Consider the following 19,242-nt stretch of genomic DNA (forward strand, 5'->3'; position numbering starts at 1 on the left):
TATGGGAGATGCAGAGGGAGGGAACGGACTTATGGGAGATGCAGAGATGCATCTGTCTCGTCCAGGACCGGGGTCTACGCAGACTGGTACGCCATAGCCAATCAGAGGAACAGTAGGGGTATATGCAAACAAGCCATTTTCCAAAATTCACTTTGAACTGGACTGTGTGTTTACAGACAGTAGCAACAGCGCAACTTTAGATCATTAGAACGCATTTGGCAAAAGCCACAAAATACACTTGTTTGGATTTCTGCAAATATGCAGCTAAATACCGCGATAGTCCTCTTACATTTGGGAACTTTACAGTCCTATTGATCAAACAACCATAAAAAGGTAGGCTGTCTTTCCCTATATGTACATCAACAACAACAAGATCAAACAACTAATGCTAGCCAGAGCAAGATGAGATAAAATCTAATGAAGGAACATTAAATAAACCCTCTCAAAATGTTTCAGCTAGTTGTGAAAGTTGCACTGATAAACAATGGAGAACAGCCTGCTTGTCCTTCTGCAGCTTGCCTGCCAATGCATGCGTTGTCCCAACCAAGTACCCAAGCTTACTGGCAAAGTTGGCTCGCTAGCTAAATGAGAGAACACTTCACTCTGGCCATTTTACTTGCCGTAGCAGATCTGATTAGGCTGTTTACATGTTATCTAGAGCGTTCAACTAACTTATTACTTTTTTTGCCTACGTTTACTGACACCGGTCATATTCAGTGGGTCTTGCACGGTTATTCTGCGCTCTGGCACACTCAGTCAAGTGCTCTGAAATCGGATTAGATAGCTAGTCAGAGTGAATTTGCAAACTCAAGATATGCTAACTGGATAACCGTCGTTCAGCATAGATAGCTAGCAAAGCGATTCACATTTCTTGCTAGCTAACCAAATGACACATGCATCTCTAGCTGTGTAGCCACACAAAAAAATTATACAAGGGGGAAAAGTCAGTTACTCACCCACTCCTCCATTGATATGACGTCCTCCTAGCATCTAGCTAGCGTAGCTATCTAGATAACGTTAGGCTCTGTGTTTTTAGCTTGCTACATAAATAGATACGCTACCATAGCCTTAGTAACATTTGTCTGTTTTTGTCCAAAATATTGAGTCATTGAAACTGTGCATCCCGAATGGAGGCTGCAAACAATATACCGAGCCAGCTGATAACAATATTTTATGGACTATCAAGAAATGTATTGGTGAATTATTTTAATCATGCATTGAACTGCATCCATCTATTCTGTCAAATCAAATGTTTTTGGTCACATACACATGGTTAGCAAATGTTATTGGTCACATACACATGGTTAGCAGATGTTATTGGTCACATACACATGGTTAGCAGATGTTATTGGTCACATACACATGTTATTGCGAGTGATGTGAAATACTTGTGCTTCTAGTTCCGACAGTGCAGCAATATTTAACATGTCATCTAACATTTCTACAACAACTACCTAATACACACACATCTAAGGAATGGAATAGGAATATAAACATATAAATATATGGATGAGCAGTTACAGAGCGGCATAGGCAAGATGCAATAGATGGTATAAAATACAGTATATACATATGAGATGAGTAATGCAAGATGTGTAAACATTATTACAGTGACTAGTGATCCATTTATTATGGTGGCCAATGATTTCAAGTCTGTATGTAGGCAGCAGCCTGTCTGTGTTAGTGATTGCAACAATACTGTAGTGTACGTCATGGAATGTTGAGTCAAATATAACCTATTTTAAAACCTCATGAAGTTGGTTTTGTAGCATAAACTGGGAATTTGATATTTTTGACTGATATTATGGTTCTGTTTCCTATCTGCAGAGTAGTTAAAACGCTGTCAGTTCCACTTTAAAAATGTAATATGGAGTTAATACATACATTTTTGGACTTAAAAATGTTATGTATGCCCATGGATTCTTGAAGAATATAACTTTTAAATGCCTCATGAGCTGACACACCCCAGCAGAATCCAAAATGTAAGATTGTTTTACCGTAATTGCTGGACTATTAAGCGCACCTGAATATAAGCCGTACCCACTGAATTTTTTACAAATATGTATTTTGTACATAAATAAACCGCACATGTCTATAAGCCGCAAGTGCCTACCGGTACATTGAAACAAATTAACTTTACACAGCCTTTAAACGAAACACGGCTTGTAACAAAAATAAATAGGCTTTAACGAAACACGGCTTGTAACAAAAATAAAAAATAAATAGCAGTAAACAGTAGCCTACCAAGAAAGTCAAACTTCATTGCGGTGGCGATTGTTATGGCTTTCAGTCGGATCTGCACAGTTCCAACGTCTTATCATCGACTCATTAAGGCCAAGCTCCCGTGCAGCAGCTCTATTTCCTTTTCCAAAAGCCATATCGATCGCCTTCAACGTGAAAGCTGCATCATATGCATTTCTCCGTGTCTTTGCCATGATGAGGGTGACAAAATGACTACCGTAATCAGAATGATGGCAAGTTTGAGCGCGCTCGATTTACGTCACATTATGTGACGGTGCTCAGTTTTTTGGCGGCATGAATCTTGTGAAAAAAGAAGAAAAAAAAGTAAATTAGCCGCGTCATTGTATAAACCGCGAGGTTCATAGCGTGGGAAAAAAGTAGCGGCTTATAGTCCGGAAATTACGGTACTCCAATTTTTGTAAATATGGTAATTGTAAACACACTATAGCCTCAAAACATTGTTAAAACGAAAAATGTTCTATCATGGATGGTCAATCCTTACATCCATATCTGTCTATGAATTTGACAGTGGTTGATTCTCCAGACCCATCCCTCAGTTTTTTACCGAAACAGAGGTGGGGTGTCCTCTTTATTGCTTCAACTGTGAATTGGCCCTTTGAAGCTCTCCCACTGAATGTGGAAGAGTCCTCTGGAAAAGTAACATTGACTCATATATATACTCAAACGAATAATGTCCTACTGAAAAAACACCTGGAAATTGTCTTTATATATGACCTTTTCATTTGCCTGTCTATATACAGTTGAAGTCGGAAGTTTAGAAACACTTAGGTTGGGGTCATTAAAACTTGTTTTTCAACCACTCCACAAATTTCTTGTTAACAAACTATAGTTTTGGCAAGTCGGTTAGGACATTTGCTTTGTGCATGACACAAGTCATTTTTCCAACAATTGTTTGCAGACATGATACAGTGAATTATAAGTGAAATAATCTAATTCCAGTGGGTCAGAAGTTTACATACACTAAGTTGACTGTGCCATTAAACAGCTCGGAATATTCCAGAAAGTTATGTCATGGCTTTAGAAGCTTCTGATAGGCTAATTGACATCATTTGAGTCAATTGGAGGTGTACCTGTGGATGTATTTGAAGGCCTACCTTCAAAATCAGTGCCTCTTTGCTTGACATCATGGGAAAATCAAAAGAAATCAGCCAAGACATCAGAAAAACAAGTCTGGTTCATCCTTGGGAGCAACTTCCAAACGCCTGAAGGTACAATGTTCATCTGTACAAACAATAGTACGCAAGTATAAACGCCATGGGACCACGCAGCCATCATACCGCTCAGGAAGGAGACGTGTTCTGTCTCCTAGAGATGACCGTACTTTGGTGCGAAAAGTGCAAATCGATCCCAGAACAACAGTAAAGGACGTTGTGAAGATACTTGAGGAAACCCGTACAAAAGTATCTATATCCACAGTAAAATAAGTCCTATATCGACATAGCCTGAAAGGCCGCTCCGCAAGGAAGAAGCCACTGTTCCAAAACTGCCATAAAAAAGCCAGACTATGGTTTGCAACTGCACATGGGGACAAAGATCGTACTTTTGGAGAAATGTCCTCTGGTCTGATGAAACAAAAAATAGAACTGTTTGGCCATAATGACCATCATTATGTTGGGAGGAAAAAGGCGGAGGCTTGCAAGCCCAAAAAACACCATCTCAACCGTGAAGCACGGGGGTGGCAGCATCATGTTGTGTGGGGGTGCTTTGCTACAGGAGGGACTGGTTCACTTCACAAAATAGATGGCATCATGAGGAAAGAAAATTATGTGGATATATTGAAGCAACATCTCAAGACATCAGTCAGGAAGTTAAAGCTTGGTCGCAAATGGGTCTTCCAAATGGACAATGATCGCAAGCATACTTCCAAAGTTGTGGCAAAATGGCTTAAGGACAACAAAGTCAAGGTATTGGAATGGCCATCACAAAGCCCTGACCTCAATCCTATAGAACATTTTTGGGAAGAACTGAAAAGGCACGTGCGAGCAAGGAGGCCTACAAACCTGACTCGGTTACACCAGCTCTGTCAGGAGGAATGGGCCAAAATTCACCCAATTTATTGTGGGAAGCTTGTGGAAGGCTACCTGAAATATTTGACCCAAGTTAAACAATTTAAAGGCAATGTTACCGAACACGAATTGAGTGTATGTAAACTTCTGACCCTCTGGGAATGTGATGAAAGAAATAAAAGCTGAAATAAATAATTCACTCTACTATTATTCTGACATTTGACATTCTTAAAATAAAGTGTTGATCCTAACTGACCTAAGACAGGGAATTTTTACTAGGATTAGATGTCAGGAATTGTGAAGAACTGAGTTTAAATGTGTTTGGTTAAGGTGTATGTAAATTTCCGACTTCAACTTTGTGTGTGTGTCTATACAGTTAAAGTCGGAAGTTTGTGCACATTCCCAAGTGTGTGAGAAGTAGACACAGCCCAGTTCTGATATTTTTTTCCACTAATTAGTCTTTTTACCAATCAAATCAGATCTCCTCACAGCAGTCAAAAGACCAATTAGTGGAACAAATATCAGAATTGGGCTGTCTGTTAAAATGCAGCGTGTGTATGCATGCATGAATGTGTGTACAGTATGCGAATGTCTATGCCAGAGAGAGCCACAAGCTCTCGCCCATGTCAAATAGCTGGGTTTGACGGGGCGGGAGGGAAGGAGAACTGGTGGGGAGAGGTGGAGAAAGGGGTGTGTCTCTCCTGTTTGCCAGGTCACTTGTTATGAACTGTCACAGTGGAGACATTTTTTTCCCACCCTGCTCTAGTGAACAAGTGGCTGCAGACATTCTCACAAATAACATACCAGTATCACACAAATAAGGTATCTTTACTGTGTCATTTAAGGTGGATTACAAAGCTATTATTATGGGGTATACTGTGGCGCTATTACTTGATTGTGAACCTCTTTCATGTGATAATTGTCTTAAATAATGTTTAATGAAGTTGTTCATTGCAAGATTAGAGTAGTTTTTCTATGGTGTTAAAATGTACGTTTTAGTCATTTAGCAGACGCTCTTATCCAGAGCGACTTACAGGAGCAATTAGGGATAAGTGCCTTGCTCAAGGGCACATCGACAGATTTTTCATCTAGTAATCTCGGGGGTTTGAACCAGCGACCTTTTGGTTACTGGCCCATCGCTCTTAACCGCTAGGCTATATGATGTTGTATGTTTTGTAATTTGGCTATTTTAAGTCTAGTGTATGGTGCCTTACTGGTGGTAATAGAATCTCATATCTTGGTGTTCTTATTTAGCACAGACGACAAGAGTTGGTTATCCATTGAATGCTCTGAGTTGGACTTCTCATAAGGGGGCGGTATCCTGGCAACTCTGAATTCAAACGGCTGTTTCCTCTCTCTTCCCTGCACATAAATCATCAAGTCTCCCCTCTCTTGCTCTGAGGCAGCTTAAGGAAGGCTGGAAGGCTCTGTTTGTCTGCTTCCAGACCATAGGGGCTTCTCTCTCAATACCAAAGCTATCCAGAAATAGGCTTACCCGAAATGCTCCCTTCTTTCTCTCTCACACTCAGTCTCTCAGGTCTAGTGGCTAGGAGATGAATTCCCCAAACACTCTTACACACTCACTCTCTTACGTTTGCTCTCTCACACATTTTAATATATAATATAATAATATGCCATTTAGCAGATGCATTTATCCCAAGCGACTTGGTCTCTCACTCATGCACTCTGTCATTGTGTATTGACCAGAGTGAAAGTCTCTCGCTCACTCACATCTCCCCTCAGGCTCTGTGCTCATAGGTCACTGAGTAATTAAGATTAATGCCAGGGATTGGACTGAAAGACCCTCCTCTAATGTCTGACATAATTAGGGCCCTGGTGACATAAATTGCTGTCATATATCTCCTCCCTCCCACTTGTCTCCCGGCTAGGTATTGGAGGGTTTATGGTCCGCCAGAGAAGCAGGACGGGACAAGGGAAAGCCAAGCGATCCCTATCCAGGAAATACTCAACAGGATCGTTACCTGAGAACCCAATGTGCAAAGAGGAAGGTAAGCAAATGGAATAGTCTCTAAAGTGCAAGTCCCACCCATCTGACACTCCAGGCAGACTATCAAATCCAACACTTAACCCGGTAATAAGGTGGTTCCCTGACTGTTACTTTGAGGTTGTGACCTCCTGTCTGTGTGTTGCAGGGTGGAACAAGACGGAGAGTACTCAAGCGGAGGAGACCCCACCGGTGTCTGAATGTCTGGAGAAGGTCAAGAAAAGATACCGCAAAAAGAGAACCAAATTGGAAGAGGAGTTCCCTTCTTACCTGCAGGTGACTTTCAGTCACATGTACACTAATGATATCAGTATTGGTCTAAAATGTTCATTTTGATTCTGTTATCATACTCTGTCTTATTGATCGATTTATAGGAAAAGGTCACCGGTTCAATATGCATAAAATCACCTAATCACACTGAGGTGATTGACTGTATTTGTACAGATGTAGGATCTTAATTTGATCACACTTCTGTTGCTGAGAATTTCCTGCAATGCAGATGAGCTTCATGATTTACATAAATTAACTGAAAACTTGCAATAACACAGTTAGTTATATTAACAGTATTGCACGTTTCATGTAGCCTAACTACCAATCAAGCAACGTTATGGACTAAACTTAAAAATTGTTGCAGCATGATTATGTTGCTGCAACAATACTGATCAAATTTAAGATCCCACATCTGTATGAACCATTTTAGCAAATACGTCTTAGCCTAATTGTCCCAAATCATCTTCTTGTACCACATTAGAATAGTGCATATTCGATAAGACATCTTCCAAGCATTTACCAGTAGCAACTTTATTTCACCACCCATTTCAACCAGCACTTCATAAGTTGCATGTTGCCCCCTTCTCAGATGTATTACCTTCATGATAATTAAAAAAAATCCCTGAAGCGTAAGTCCTCTCGGAGAGACGTTGCCCACTCTGTGCCACGCCACACCTTTAAAAGACCCAGCATGCTCAGGGTTCGGGGGAGCAGCCATGCGTTAAGCGCACCAGCTGTCACTTTGGGCTTTCTTGTACGCCGCGCTTAAAATTTTTATTTAAAGGTCCTCACCAGAGGAACGACTTTAATCAATTATTTAAATACCCGGCACATTAGCCTTTTTAATGTTTTACCACAGCAGGGAGCAGTCACATTGATAGTTTTGGAGCCGTTAGACCTGTTGGAAGCACTAGTGACTTAAACACGTAGCGGCTCAGCCAGCGGTACAACGTGTCGCCACTGAGTTCAGGCTTTCTGTGAGGTTGTGTCTACCCATGTCTGTTTATTTGTATGGCTTTGTACAGGTTTAGGGCAATTCTCATATTGGAATCACATTCTATCCAACACATTGATTCCTACAGCCACAAGGTTTTTACATAAAGAGTTGCTATATCAGTGATTCTAGTTGCTATATCAGTGATTCGAGTCAACTTTCTATTTTTGTGGAACTATGAGTTGATTTTATATGGTTGCATCTTTATATGGTGTTGTGTGTTTCTCAGCTTCTATGTAACTAGGCCTCTCTCTAGAGAATGCATGCATGTAGCTCTTGCCATGTTGCTGTCAAATTAGATCCCAGTTGGTCACTGTACAGTAGAAATCTAGATACAGTTGATGTCGGAAGTTTACATACACTTAGGTTGGAGTCATTAAAACTAGTTTTACAACCACTCCACACATTTCTTGTTAACAAACTATAGTTTTGGCAAGTCGGTTAGGACATCTACTTTGTGATTACACAAGTAATTTTTCCAACAATTGTTTACAGACAGATTATTTCACTTATAATTCACTGTATCACAATTCCAGTGGGTCAGAAGTTTACATACACTAAGTTGACTGTGCCTTTAAACAGCTTGGAAAATTCCAGAGAATTGTCATGGCTTTAGAAGCTTCTGATAGGCTAATTGACATCATTTGAGTCAATTGGAGGTGTACCAGTAGATGTATTTCAAGGCCTACCTTCAAACTCAGTGCCTCTTTGCTTGACATTATGGGAAAATCTAAATAAGTCAGCCCAAGACCTCAAAAAAAAATTGTAGACCTCCACAAGTCTGGTTCATCCTTTGGAGCAATTTCCAAATGCCTGAAGGCACCACGTTCATCTGTACAAACAATAGTACGCAAGTATAACACCATGGGACCACGCAGCCGTCATACCGCTCAGGAAGGAGAAGCGCTCTGTCTCCTAGAGATGAACGTACTTTGGTGCAAAAAGTGTAAATCAATCCTAGAACAACAGCAAAGGACCTTGTGAAGATGCTGGAGGAAACAGGTCAAATCAAAGCAAATTTTATTTGTCACATACACATTGTTAGCAGATGTTAATGCGAGTGTAGCGAAATGCTTGTGCTTCTAGTTCTGACAATGCAGTAATAACCAACGAGTAATCTAACCTAACAATTCCACAACTACTACCTTATACACACAAGTGTAAAGGGATAAAGAATATGTACATAAAGATATATGAATAAGTGATGGTACAGAACGGTATAGGCAAGATGCAGTAGATGGTATCGAGTACAGTATATACATATGAGATGAGTAATGTAGGGTATGTAAACATAAAAGTGGCATAGTTTAAAGTGGCTAGTGATACATGTATTACATAAAGATGGCAAGATGCAGTAGATGATATAGAGTACAGTATATACATTATATTAAGTGGCATTGTTTAAAGTGGCTAGTGATACATTTTTGATCAATTTCCATTGTTAAAGTGGCTGGAGTTGAGTCAGTATGTTGGCAGCAGCCACTCAATGTTAGTGGTGGCTGTTTAACAGTCTGATGGCCTTGAGATAGAAGCTGTTTTTCAGTCTCTCGGTCCCTGCTTTGATGCACCTGTACTGACCTCGCCTTCTGGATGATAGTGGGGTGAACAGGCAGTGGCTCGGGGTGGTTGTTGTCCTTGATGATCTTTATGGCCTTCCTGTGACATCGGGTGGTGTAGGTGTCCTGGAGGGCAGGTAGTTTGCCCCCAGTGATGCGTTGTGCAGACCTCACTACCCTCTGGAGAGCCTTCCGGTTGTGGGCGGAGCAGTTGCCGTACCAGGCGGTGATACAGCCCGACAGGATGCTCTCGATTGTGCATCTGTAGAAGTTTGTGAGTGCTTTTGGTGACAAGCCGAATTTCTTCAGCCTCCTGAGGTTGAAGAGGCGCTGCTGTGCCTTCTTCACAACGCTGTCTGTGTGGGTGGACCAATTCAGTTTGTCCGTGATGTGTACGCCGAGGAACTTAAAACTTACTACCCTCTCCACTACTGTCCCGGCGATGTGGATAGGGGGGTGCTCCCTCTGCTGTTTCCTGAAGTCCACAATCATCTCCTTTGTTTTGTTGACGTTAAGTGTGAGGTTACATTTGTGGCCTGCTGGAGGTCATTTTGCAGGGCTCTGGCAGTGCTCCTCCTTGCACAAAGGCGGAGGTAGCGGTCCTGCTGCTGGGTTGTTGCCCTCCTACGGCCTCCTCCACATCTCCTGATGTACTGGCATGTCTCCTGGTAGCGCCTCCATGCTCTGGACACTACGCTGACAGACACAGCAAACCTTCTTGCCACAGCTCGCATTGATGTGCCATCCTGGATGAGCTGCACTACCTGAGCCACTTGTGTGGGTTGTAGACTCCGTCTCATGCTACCACTAGAGTGAGAGCACCGCCAGCATTCAAAAGTGACCAAAACATCAGCCAGGAAGCATAGGAACTGAGAAGTGGTCTGTGGTCACCACCTGCAGAATCACTCCTTTATTGGGGGTGTCTTGCTAATTGCCTATAATTTCCACCTTTTGTCTATTCCATTTGCACAACAGCATGTGAAATTTATTGTCAATCAGTGTTGCTTCCTAAGTGGACAGTTTGATTTCACAGAAGTGTGATTGACTTGGAGTTACATTGTGTTGTTTAAGTGTTCACTTTATTTTTTTGAGCAGTGTACAACGGTTTGGCCATAATGACCATCGTTATGTTTGGAGGAAAAAGGGGGAGGCTTGCAAGCCGAAGAAAATCATCCCAACCATGAAGCAGTGGGGTGGCAGTATCATGTTGGGGGGTTGCTTTGCTGCAGGAGGGATTGGTGCACTTCACAAAATAAATGGAATCATGAGGAAAGAAAATTGTGTGAATATATTGAAGCAACATCTCAAGACATCAGTCAGGAAGTTAAAGCTTGGTTGCAAATGGGTCTTCCAAATGGACAATGACCCCAAGCATACTTCCAAAGTTGTGGCAAAATGGCTTCAGGACAACAAAGTCAAGGTATTGGAGTGGCCATCACAAAGCCCTGACCTCAATTTCTATAGAAAATTTGTGGGCAGAACTGAAAAAGCGTGTGCGAGCAAGGAGGCCTACAAACCTGACTCAGTTACACCAGCTCTGTCAGGAGGAATGGGCCAACATTCACCCAACTTATTGTGGGAAGCTTGTGGAAGGCTACCTGAAACGTTTGACCCAAGTTAAAGCATTTAAAGGCAATGCTACCAAATACTAATTGAGTGTATGTAAACTTCTGACCCTCTGGGAATGTGATGAAAGAAATAAAAGCTGAAATAAATCATGCTCTCAACTATTATTCTGACATTTCACATTCTTAAAATAAAGTGTTGATCCTAACTGACCTAAGACAGGGAATTTTTACTAGGATTAGATGTCAGGGATTGTGAAAAACTGAGTTTAAATGCATTTGGCTAAGGTGTATGTAAACTTCCGACTGTATACACACCTCACTATTTCTGTAAGTGTCTGGATAACACTAGGGCCTATAGAGTGCTGCAACACCGAGAAACAAAAATACATATACAAAACACACTGGAATCTGGGCCTGGAGACCCATTCAATTAATAATTTGGTTAGCAGTAGCGTAGCCTGATAAGACTTATTATTATTAGTAGCTTTACTTAAAGTTCAGTATGCATTGTAATTTCAAATACTGTATTTGAATTGGATTACTATGAACTGATCCCTTTCAATTCAAATCTGGAATTCATAACTGGATCCCACCTTCTGACACCAGGGCTGCATTTACACTGGCATCCCAATTCTCATATTTCGCCCAATTATTGGCAAAAGATCTGATTGGTCCAAAGACCAATTAATGGCAAAAGAGAAGAATTAGGCTGCCTTTGCTGCCATAGCCCAAGGGACAAACTTGCTTCCTGTCATGTTTTTTGTGCGTGAAAGATATGTGTTGTGTTACTGAATGTGTTCTCTGTATCTCATGGTCACTTTCTCATTGACTGTGTGGTATGTTACCAGGAGGCTTTCTTTGGAAAGGAGCTGCTGGACAGGAGCAAGCAGAGCAGGCAGGCGGGCCTGGTGACCACAGGGCTCTGTGAGGAGAACTCAGGGGTCCATGCAGAGACCAAACCCCGCAGCGTCAACGCCAGCTTCCTGGACCCCTCCTCAGACCCGCTGCTCAGTGCTACCTCGACCACCATACCCATCTCCAGCAAAGGAGGAGGACTGCGTATGTTCGCATCTCTTTTGCACACTTTCTCGAGCTGTCACTTTCCCTGTCTTACACACACACACACACACACACACACACACACACACACACACACACACACACACACACACACACAGAGGTTCGTCCTCAGAGGTGAGCTGTCATGTTGACTCTCTTCTCCTAAAAGTTCATTTTATTCTACATGCAGAGAATTTTTTTTCTCCAATATGTTTTTTTGCTTTCTCTTTTACACACAATGGACTCTCAATGTACCCAGTCTCAATGCCATCTTTCAAACAAACCCGAGCAGAATGGAAGAAAGTGGCCTTGTATTAGTTTGGGTCCCCCTCCTCTTCTAGATGAACAGTACTATTTCCCTTAAGTTTTTCCCCAAGTTTTTTCTTGTCAAAAGTTGTAAATTCACGTGGTTTCTTCCACCATCCCCCATCAAGTTTCTTCCACCATCCCCCATCAACCTTCAATCCTGTCTGCTCATCTTAAGTTCTCTTTTCCACATATACAGTCATTTACACTCTACTCCAACACGCTATGAAAAGTGCTGCAAGTTGCCTACTGGGAACACACATAGCGGCAAGAACTCACTGGAAACTAGCAAAACAGATAGATTAACGACAGTTTTTTTTCTCTTCAGATTGCCATTTGTGTTAGCAGAGCGTTTGGTTTTCTACATTGTTTTCGATAGACTTATTCACTTTCATATCGAAACAGCCGGAGTTGTTATCTCTAGTACAGGGGTCTCCAACAGGTAAATTGCGAGCTACCAGTAGCACACAGCCCACCTATGAGTAGCTAATCTATTCTGAAAGAAAGTACATGAGTTTTTGTCATGTGTTCCATCAAAATCTGTCATAAACATAAAGCCCCGGCTGCTTCCCAATCAAAGCCACATTGACATTATCCCACCACTGGTTAACCACTATTGGCTTAAAAAGTCAAACATAATACAATATCTGGCCATTCATTTCCAGCAATTATAGCCCGTCTGTCTGTTTGGTGCGCGAGTTAGTCTATTCGTCCATATATAGCAAGGTAGCGATGCTAATGATATCTGCCATTTTGTGGGCAGACACAGACATTCCCCATAAACCTTCTCAATGAAATGGAAACTGCAAAGTAGGTTTACCTGACAGAACTAGATTATGTCATGCTTATTGTATCAATTGGGGGGCCATTGTTTTGCAATCTCTGCCATGACATGTTCTGCAGCAGTAGGCCTAACCTCTAAAATGACACATTCCTCTCTTGGTAGATGCGGAATTAAGGGGGAATTCTAATGCGATTTAAGCATTGACATGGACTCAACATCAATTTTCATTGTTTCTCTAGGAATAATTGGTATATTGTGAGTAAAAAAACTGAAACGAATCCAAAACCAGGAAAAATTTAACTGAGAAAACACAAAATAAAATGTTCTGGCTCTGTCATGGCTCATGACAGAGCCAAAATGTTTTGGCTCTGTCATGCCAAATACTGTTTATTAACCATTATATTGACACCAAGGACCCGGGGAAGAGTTGCAGGGTAGAAGAAAAGAATGTGCCTATTTGAAAGCTATACAAAAATGAGTAGCTTGTGACATGTTTTAAAAGTAGCTCTCATGCCTGAAAACCCCTGCTCTAGTATCATCCAGAACGCAATTTGCCCTCCCACCTTTATTTAACTAGGCAAGTCAGTTAAGAACAAATTCTTGTTTTCAATGACAGCCTAGGAACAGTGGGTTAACTGCCTTCTTCAGGGGCAGAACGACAGATTTTTACCGTGTCAGGTCGGGGATTCGATCTTGCAACCTTCCAGTTACTAGTCCAACGCTCTAACCACTAGGCTACCTGCCGTCATTTGTAGCAGAGGGAAGCACACTAGTCACTCGGAAGATTTGCTTGTTTTGAAGACATTCACCAGCTTTTAGTTTGAATATGGTCCTTGGACAGGGTTAGTTCTCTTAGATATTAAGGAAACCATATACTGTATGCCTATATACAGTGCATTTGGAAAGTATTCAGACCCCTTGACTTCTTCCAAATGTTACGTTACAGCCTTATTCCAAAATTGATTCAATTGTTTTTCTTCTCATCAATCTACACACAATACCCCATAATGACAAAGAAAAACAGTTTAATTTTTACAAATGTATTAAAAATTTAAAACGATCACATTTACAGAAGTATTCAGATCCTTTACTCAGTACTTTGTTGAAGCACCATTGGCAGCGATTACAACCACCTTTGCACACATGTAATTTCTCCCATTCTTCTCTGTAACTCCTCTCAAGCTCTGTCAGGTTGGATGGGGAGCATTGCTGCACAGCTATTTTCAAGTCTCTCCAGAGATGTTTGATTGTGTTCAAGTCCTGACTCTGGCTGGACCACTCAAGGACATTCAGAGACTTGTCCCGAAGCCACTCCTGCGTTGTCTTGGCTGTATGCTTAGGGTCGTTGTCCTGTTGGAAGGTGAACCTTCACCCAGACTGAGGTCCTGAGCAATCTGGAGCAGGTTTTCATCAAGGATCTCTCTGTACTTTGCTCCGTTCATCTTTCCCTCGATCCTGACTAGTCTCCCAGTCCCTGCTGCTGAAAACATCCCCACAGCATGATGCTGCCACCACCATGCTTCACAATAGGGATGGCACCAGGTTTACTCCAGACGTGACGCTTGGCATTCAAACCAAAGAGTTCAATCTTGGTTTCATCAGACCAGAGAATCTTGTTTCTCATGGTTTGAGAGTCCTTTAGGTGCCTGTCTTGTGCCTTTTACTGAGGAGGGACTTTCGTCTGGCCACTCTACCATAAAGGCCTGATTGGTAGAGTGCTACAGAGATGGTTGTCCTTCTAGAAGGTTCTCCCATCTCCACAGATGACCTCTGGAGCTCTGTCAGAGTGACCATCGTGTTCTTGGTCGCCTCCCTGTCCAAGGCCCTCCTCCCCCGATTGCTCAGTTCGGCTGGGCGCCAAGCTCTAGGAAGAGTCTTGGTGGTTCCAAACTTTTTCCATTTAAGAATGATGGAGGCCACTGAGTTCTTGGGGACCTTCAATGCTACAGAAATGTTTTGGTACCCTTCCCCAGATCTGTGCCTCGACACAATCCTATCTCAGAGCTCGACAGACAATTCCTTTGACCTCATAGCTTGATTTTTGCTCTGACCACCAGATCATCCGGACTTTCCGGAAGTCCTGAGCACGGATGCAGATCTCCTGGGAATGCTGTCGGATGATCTGGTGAAGCAGGGGAATGACTCAGGTAGACCCCTCCCCTCCTCCAAAATGGCAGCCTCCACTTCCTGTCTCCTCTGCCCACTCAAATACGCACTCTCCCTGTCATTAGCAAGGTCAACGCCATACACAAACACCTATGGACTTTCTCTGTTGCATCTTTACTTATGATTTGGCATGTTCCCTCCTTCTCCTTTTGGTAAGAGAAGTCCTCGGGCCCGTCTGGCCTCTTAGGAGTAGAGCTGCCCCCTCCCTCCACTTCTCCCACTCCGGGCCTGCTCACTGCGTTTGCATGTCCTTCCTTCTCTCTTGATCTGTGGTCTGTGCACTGCCTTTCCAAATCATGTCCAATCAATTGAATTCACGACAGGTGGACTTCAATCAAGTTGTAGAAACATCTCAAGGATAATCAATGGAAATAGGATGCACCTGAGCTCAATTTCGAGTCTTATAGCAAAGGGTCTGAATACTTATGTTAAGGTATTTCTGTTTTTATTTTTAATACATTTGCAAAAAATTCTAAAACCTTGTTTTCGCTTTGTTATTATGGGGTATGTATATCATCTCCATCTCCAGCCAATTCCGAGGATCCCTTAGTGGACCTTCCGGAAGTCCTGAGCACGGATGCAGATCTCCTGGGAATGCTGTCGGATGATCTGGTGAAGCAGGGGAATGACTCAGGTAGACCCCTCCCCTCCTCCAAAATGGCAGCATCCACTTCCTGTCTCCTCTGCCCACTCAAATACGCACTCTCCCTGTCATTAGCAAGGTCAACGCCATACACAAACACCTATGGACTTTCTCTGTTGCATCTTTACTTATGATTTGGCATGTTCCTTCACTTGTATTGTATTGCACATCGAATAATACTCTTGGTTTGCAGTGCCTACTCTGGCCAACACTTCTGTCTCTGTGTATTATTTTTGCTTTGCTTTCGAACAGTTTACTTGAAAGGCCTGTCTTGATGCCGGCATATTTGAAAGAGAACCAATACTATTCAAACCCAGGTCTGTGCTAGGACATGTTATGATGGTTGTTGATATTATGTCACAACTATGACGAGATGGTGTAGCATCACATTGAGCTGCTTCAAGTAGTATCAATAGCATTAGCATTTTATTACACCTGCTTTTCTCCCCCTCATTTTATAATCATCTGGTTTTGGGTTCCTGTAGGTCTTGATTTATGCCATTTCCAGGTCGACAGCCCTCCTTCTCCTTTTGGTAAGAGAAGTACTCGGGCCCGTCTGGCCTCTTAGGAGTAGAGCTGCCCCCTCCCTCCACTTCTCCCACTGCGGGCCTGCTCACTGCGTTTGCATGTCCTTCCTTCTCTCTTGATCTGTGGTCTGTGCACCCCACTCCTCTCTCACACTGTAGCACTGTCCAGTCTCTTTGACTAACTACTGCGGTGTTACTAACCACGCACCAATCTGCATGTCTATGTGGTGGTTCAGTGGTATTGGGTAAAAAAATTATTAGAGGTGCTCATTAAAAAAAATATATATTTATCACAAATGTTGTTTTTTATGTAATTCAGTTGGTTTCATTTGATATGTTTTAGTGTTTACTACCTTTTCACCCCAGCTGAGTTTAAGTTGTGTGGGTTAAAAAGTGAGCTTCCTCTAGTCATACAATGTAACAAAGTTTGAACTGAATGACTCCGCATGTCTCACAGGTCTGGCATTCCATGGAGCAGTTACCTGAGTAGCAATGAGTATTTTATTTATTGAGCCGGCAAGGTTTCCTTTTTTCTCTGTCGCCTTGAGTCTGTGAAACAAAGAAATGTATTTTATCTGTCCAGTGTTGTATAGTGATTTTCATTTTCCACCCTTCTATTTGTCCGAGAGATTATTTGAGAACAAACTGTGTCTTACGAGAACGCCTGAATTCCCTGAAGCAGATTACTAGTTTTATAAAAACAATAAGTTACTTCAGCCTTTATTCTTTCCTTTCAGACCATATGCAGTATCTGTGGTCTCAATGCATCTCTTCCCATATATCCAGTTAATTTAAGGTCACAAGCAAATTAGCTTTTTCCGACAAAAAAAACACATGGCAAACTAGTGGAGTGTGCACCACAGTAAAATGTGCATGAACCTCCAACCCCCTCTGATGTTAAAGACAGCGGTTATGATGATTAATCATTGCAATCTCCCATAACTTTTTTCATTGATTAAGCCCTCGTTTATTCGAATGTGGGCAGGATCGGAACGATGATGAAAGTAGTGTGGCTATTTTTTAAGACAACCCCCCCCTTTCCACTCTGTCGAGCAGGCAACACATATTAGTTTTTTGTTAGGGGAAGAAAATGCATGGAGAGCTTATTTTACAACCATGACATGATCAGCTCTCTCTCCTCTCCTTCTCCTCTCTTCCTCTTTCTCCTCGCTTTCTCTCTCTCCTCTTTCTCCCTCTTTTTTTCTTCCTCCAATACCCAGCAACAGTTCTAAAATAAATTGCCCGTCAACTCTGATTTACTCTTTGGTGTGACAGCTTCCAGTTTTTAGGGGGGTTGTTTGGAGGGTGGGGTGGGGGGCTAGTGTGTTGATTTTTAACATAAAAGTGGACTGTGTGGGTGTGTGCGAGCATCTGCCTGCATGTGTCTGTGTGACCACCATCCCCTCAACATCCTTTTATCCTTTTCTGCCATCCCCTAGCTGGTCTGGACATGGCCCCCATCTCTGATTATCCCATTGGGTCCTGTCAGGGCTCTGCAGGCCGGGGGCCCAGGGCTCTACAGGAGGAGCCTCTGGATGTCATCCTGAGCCCAGAACTGGACAAGATGGTCGTAGATGGTAAGCCGACCATGTTGAATTCTGACTGTTTACAGGATTGGTTGCTTAATCGGTGTCATTGGTGAAGAGCAGAGGTGTAAATCTCCAGGGCTTCAGTGTCTTTTCTCCTCCAAATCACTGATGTATTGATGTATAATTGGCCAGAGAGTTGCACACCACCTGGTTTCCCTGGTCAACATCAGTACATGGATTCAGGATTGGTTTCCTAGACGCAGATTAAGCCTAGTCCTGGACTAAAGCATTAGCAAAGAACAATCTCCATTGAAAGCACTTTTTTAGCCAGAACTACGCGTAATCTGTGTCTGCGAAACTGCCCCTAAAAGTCAAGAATGAAAAATAAGTATTTCTTCCTAGAGTTGCGTACCTTTGTTGCGTATGCGCTGTACAGTATCCATCACATGGAGCAACTGCAGTGTATATAGAAGCCATGGTGGTTGAATCAAATGCCAGATTACAAAATCATGGAAAGCTAAGTAAATAATGTTTGCTCAGTTTAACTGATGTTCCCGCAAAGTTAAGTGTTTACAAATAGGGAGGTCTACCCTGTTTTCTTGGCAGAGATTTATCCCTTGTCCCTTTTTCAGGAACCTGTCTTTCAAAGTTAATTTGTAAAAATCCAAATAACTTCACAGATCTTAATTGTAAATGGTTTAAACACTGTTTCCCATGCTTGTTCAATGAATCATAAACAATTAATAAGCATGCACCTGTGTAACGGTCGTTAAGACACTAACAGCTTACAGACGGTAGGCAATTTAGGTCACAGTTATGAAAACTTAGGACACTAAAGAAGCCTTTCTACTGACTCTGAAAAACACCAAAAGAAAGATGCCCAGGGTCCCTGCTCATCTGCGTGAATGTGCCTTAGGCAAGCTGCAAGGAGGCATGAGGACTGCAGATGTGGCCAGGGCAATAAATTGCAATGTACGTACTGTGAGACGCCTACGACAGCGCTACAGGAAGACAGGACAGACAACTGATCGTCCTCGCAGTGGCAGACCACGTGTAACAACACCTGCACAGGATTGGTACATCCGAACCTCACACCTGCGGGACGGCAACAACATCTGCCCAAATTAGCCCAGAATCCCTCCATCAGTGCTCAGACTGTCCGCAATAGGCTGAGAGAGGCTGGACTGAGGGCTTGTAGGCCTGTTGTAAGGCAGGTTCTCACCAGACATCACCGGCAACAACGTCGCCTATGGGCACAAACCCACCGTCACTGGACCAGACAGGACTGGCAAAAAGTGCTCTTCACTGACGAGTCGCGATGGTCGGATTCGCCATACTGCTCATTCTGTGCATGATTTCCTGCAAGACAGGAATCTCAGTGTTCTGCCATGGCCAGCGAAGAGGCCGGATCTCAATCCCATTGAGCACGTCTGGGACCTGATGGATCGGAGGGTGAGGGCTAGGGCCATTCCTCCCAGAAATGTCCGGGAACTTGCAGGTGCCTTGGTGGAAGAGTGGGGTAACATCTCACAGCAAGAACTGGCAAATCTGGTACAGTCCACGAGGA

The 19,242-nt window shown here is 42.7% G+C and overlaps 1 protein-coding gene across 1 annotated transcript in view; it reads left to right on the forward strand.

Moving 5' to 3' along the window:
* LOC120050620 (histone-lysine N-methyltransferase 2C-like) overlaps nucleotides 1–19,242 on the forward strand; it is a 96,944-nt gene that overhangs the window by 35,608 nt on the left and 42,094 nt on the right. The window contains exons 9-14 of the mRNA XM_038997209.1: nucleotides 6,158–6,277; nucleotides 6,422–6,549; nucleotides 11,510–11,720; nucleotides 14,868–14,957; nucleotides 15,506–15,610; nucleotides 17,586–17,723. Of these exons, the coding sequence (XP_038853137.1) occupies nucleotides 6,158–6,277; nucleotides 6,422–6,549; nucleotides 11,510–11,720; nucleotides 14,868–14,957; nucleotides 15,506–15,610; nucleotides 17,586–17,723 (792 nt within the window). The remainder of the gene's footprint in view (nucleotides 1–6,157; nucleotides 6,278–6,421; nucleotides 6,550–11,509; nucleotides 11,721–14,867; nucleotides 14,958–15,505; nucleotides 15,611–17,585; nucleotides 17,724–19,242) is intronic.

This window comes from Salvelinus namaycush, chromosome 7 (genome assembly GCF_016432855.1).
Source record: "Salvelinus namaycush isolate Seneca chromosome 7, SaNama_1.0, whole genome shotgun sequence".
Lineage (NCBI taxonomy): Eukaryota > Metazoa > Chordata > Actinopteri > Salmoniformes > Salmonidae > Salvelinus > Salvelinus namaycush.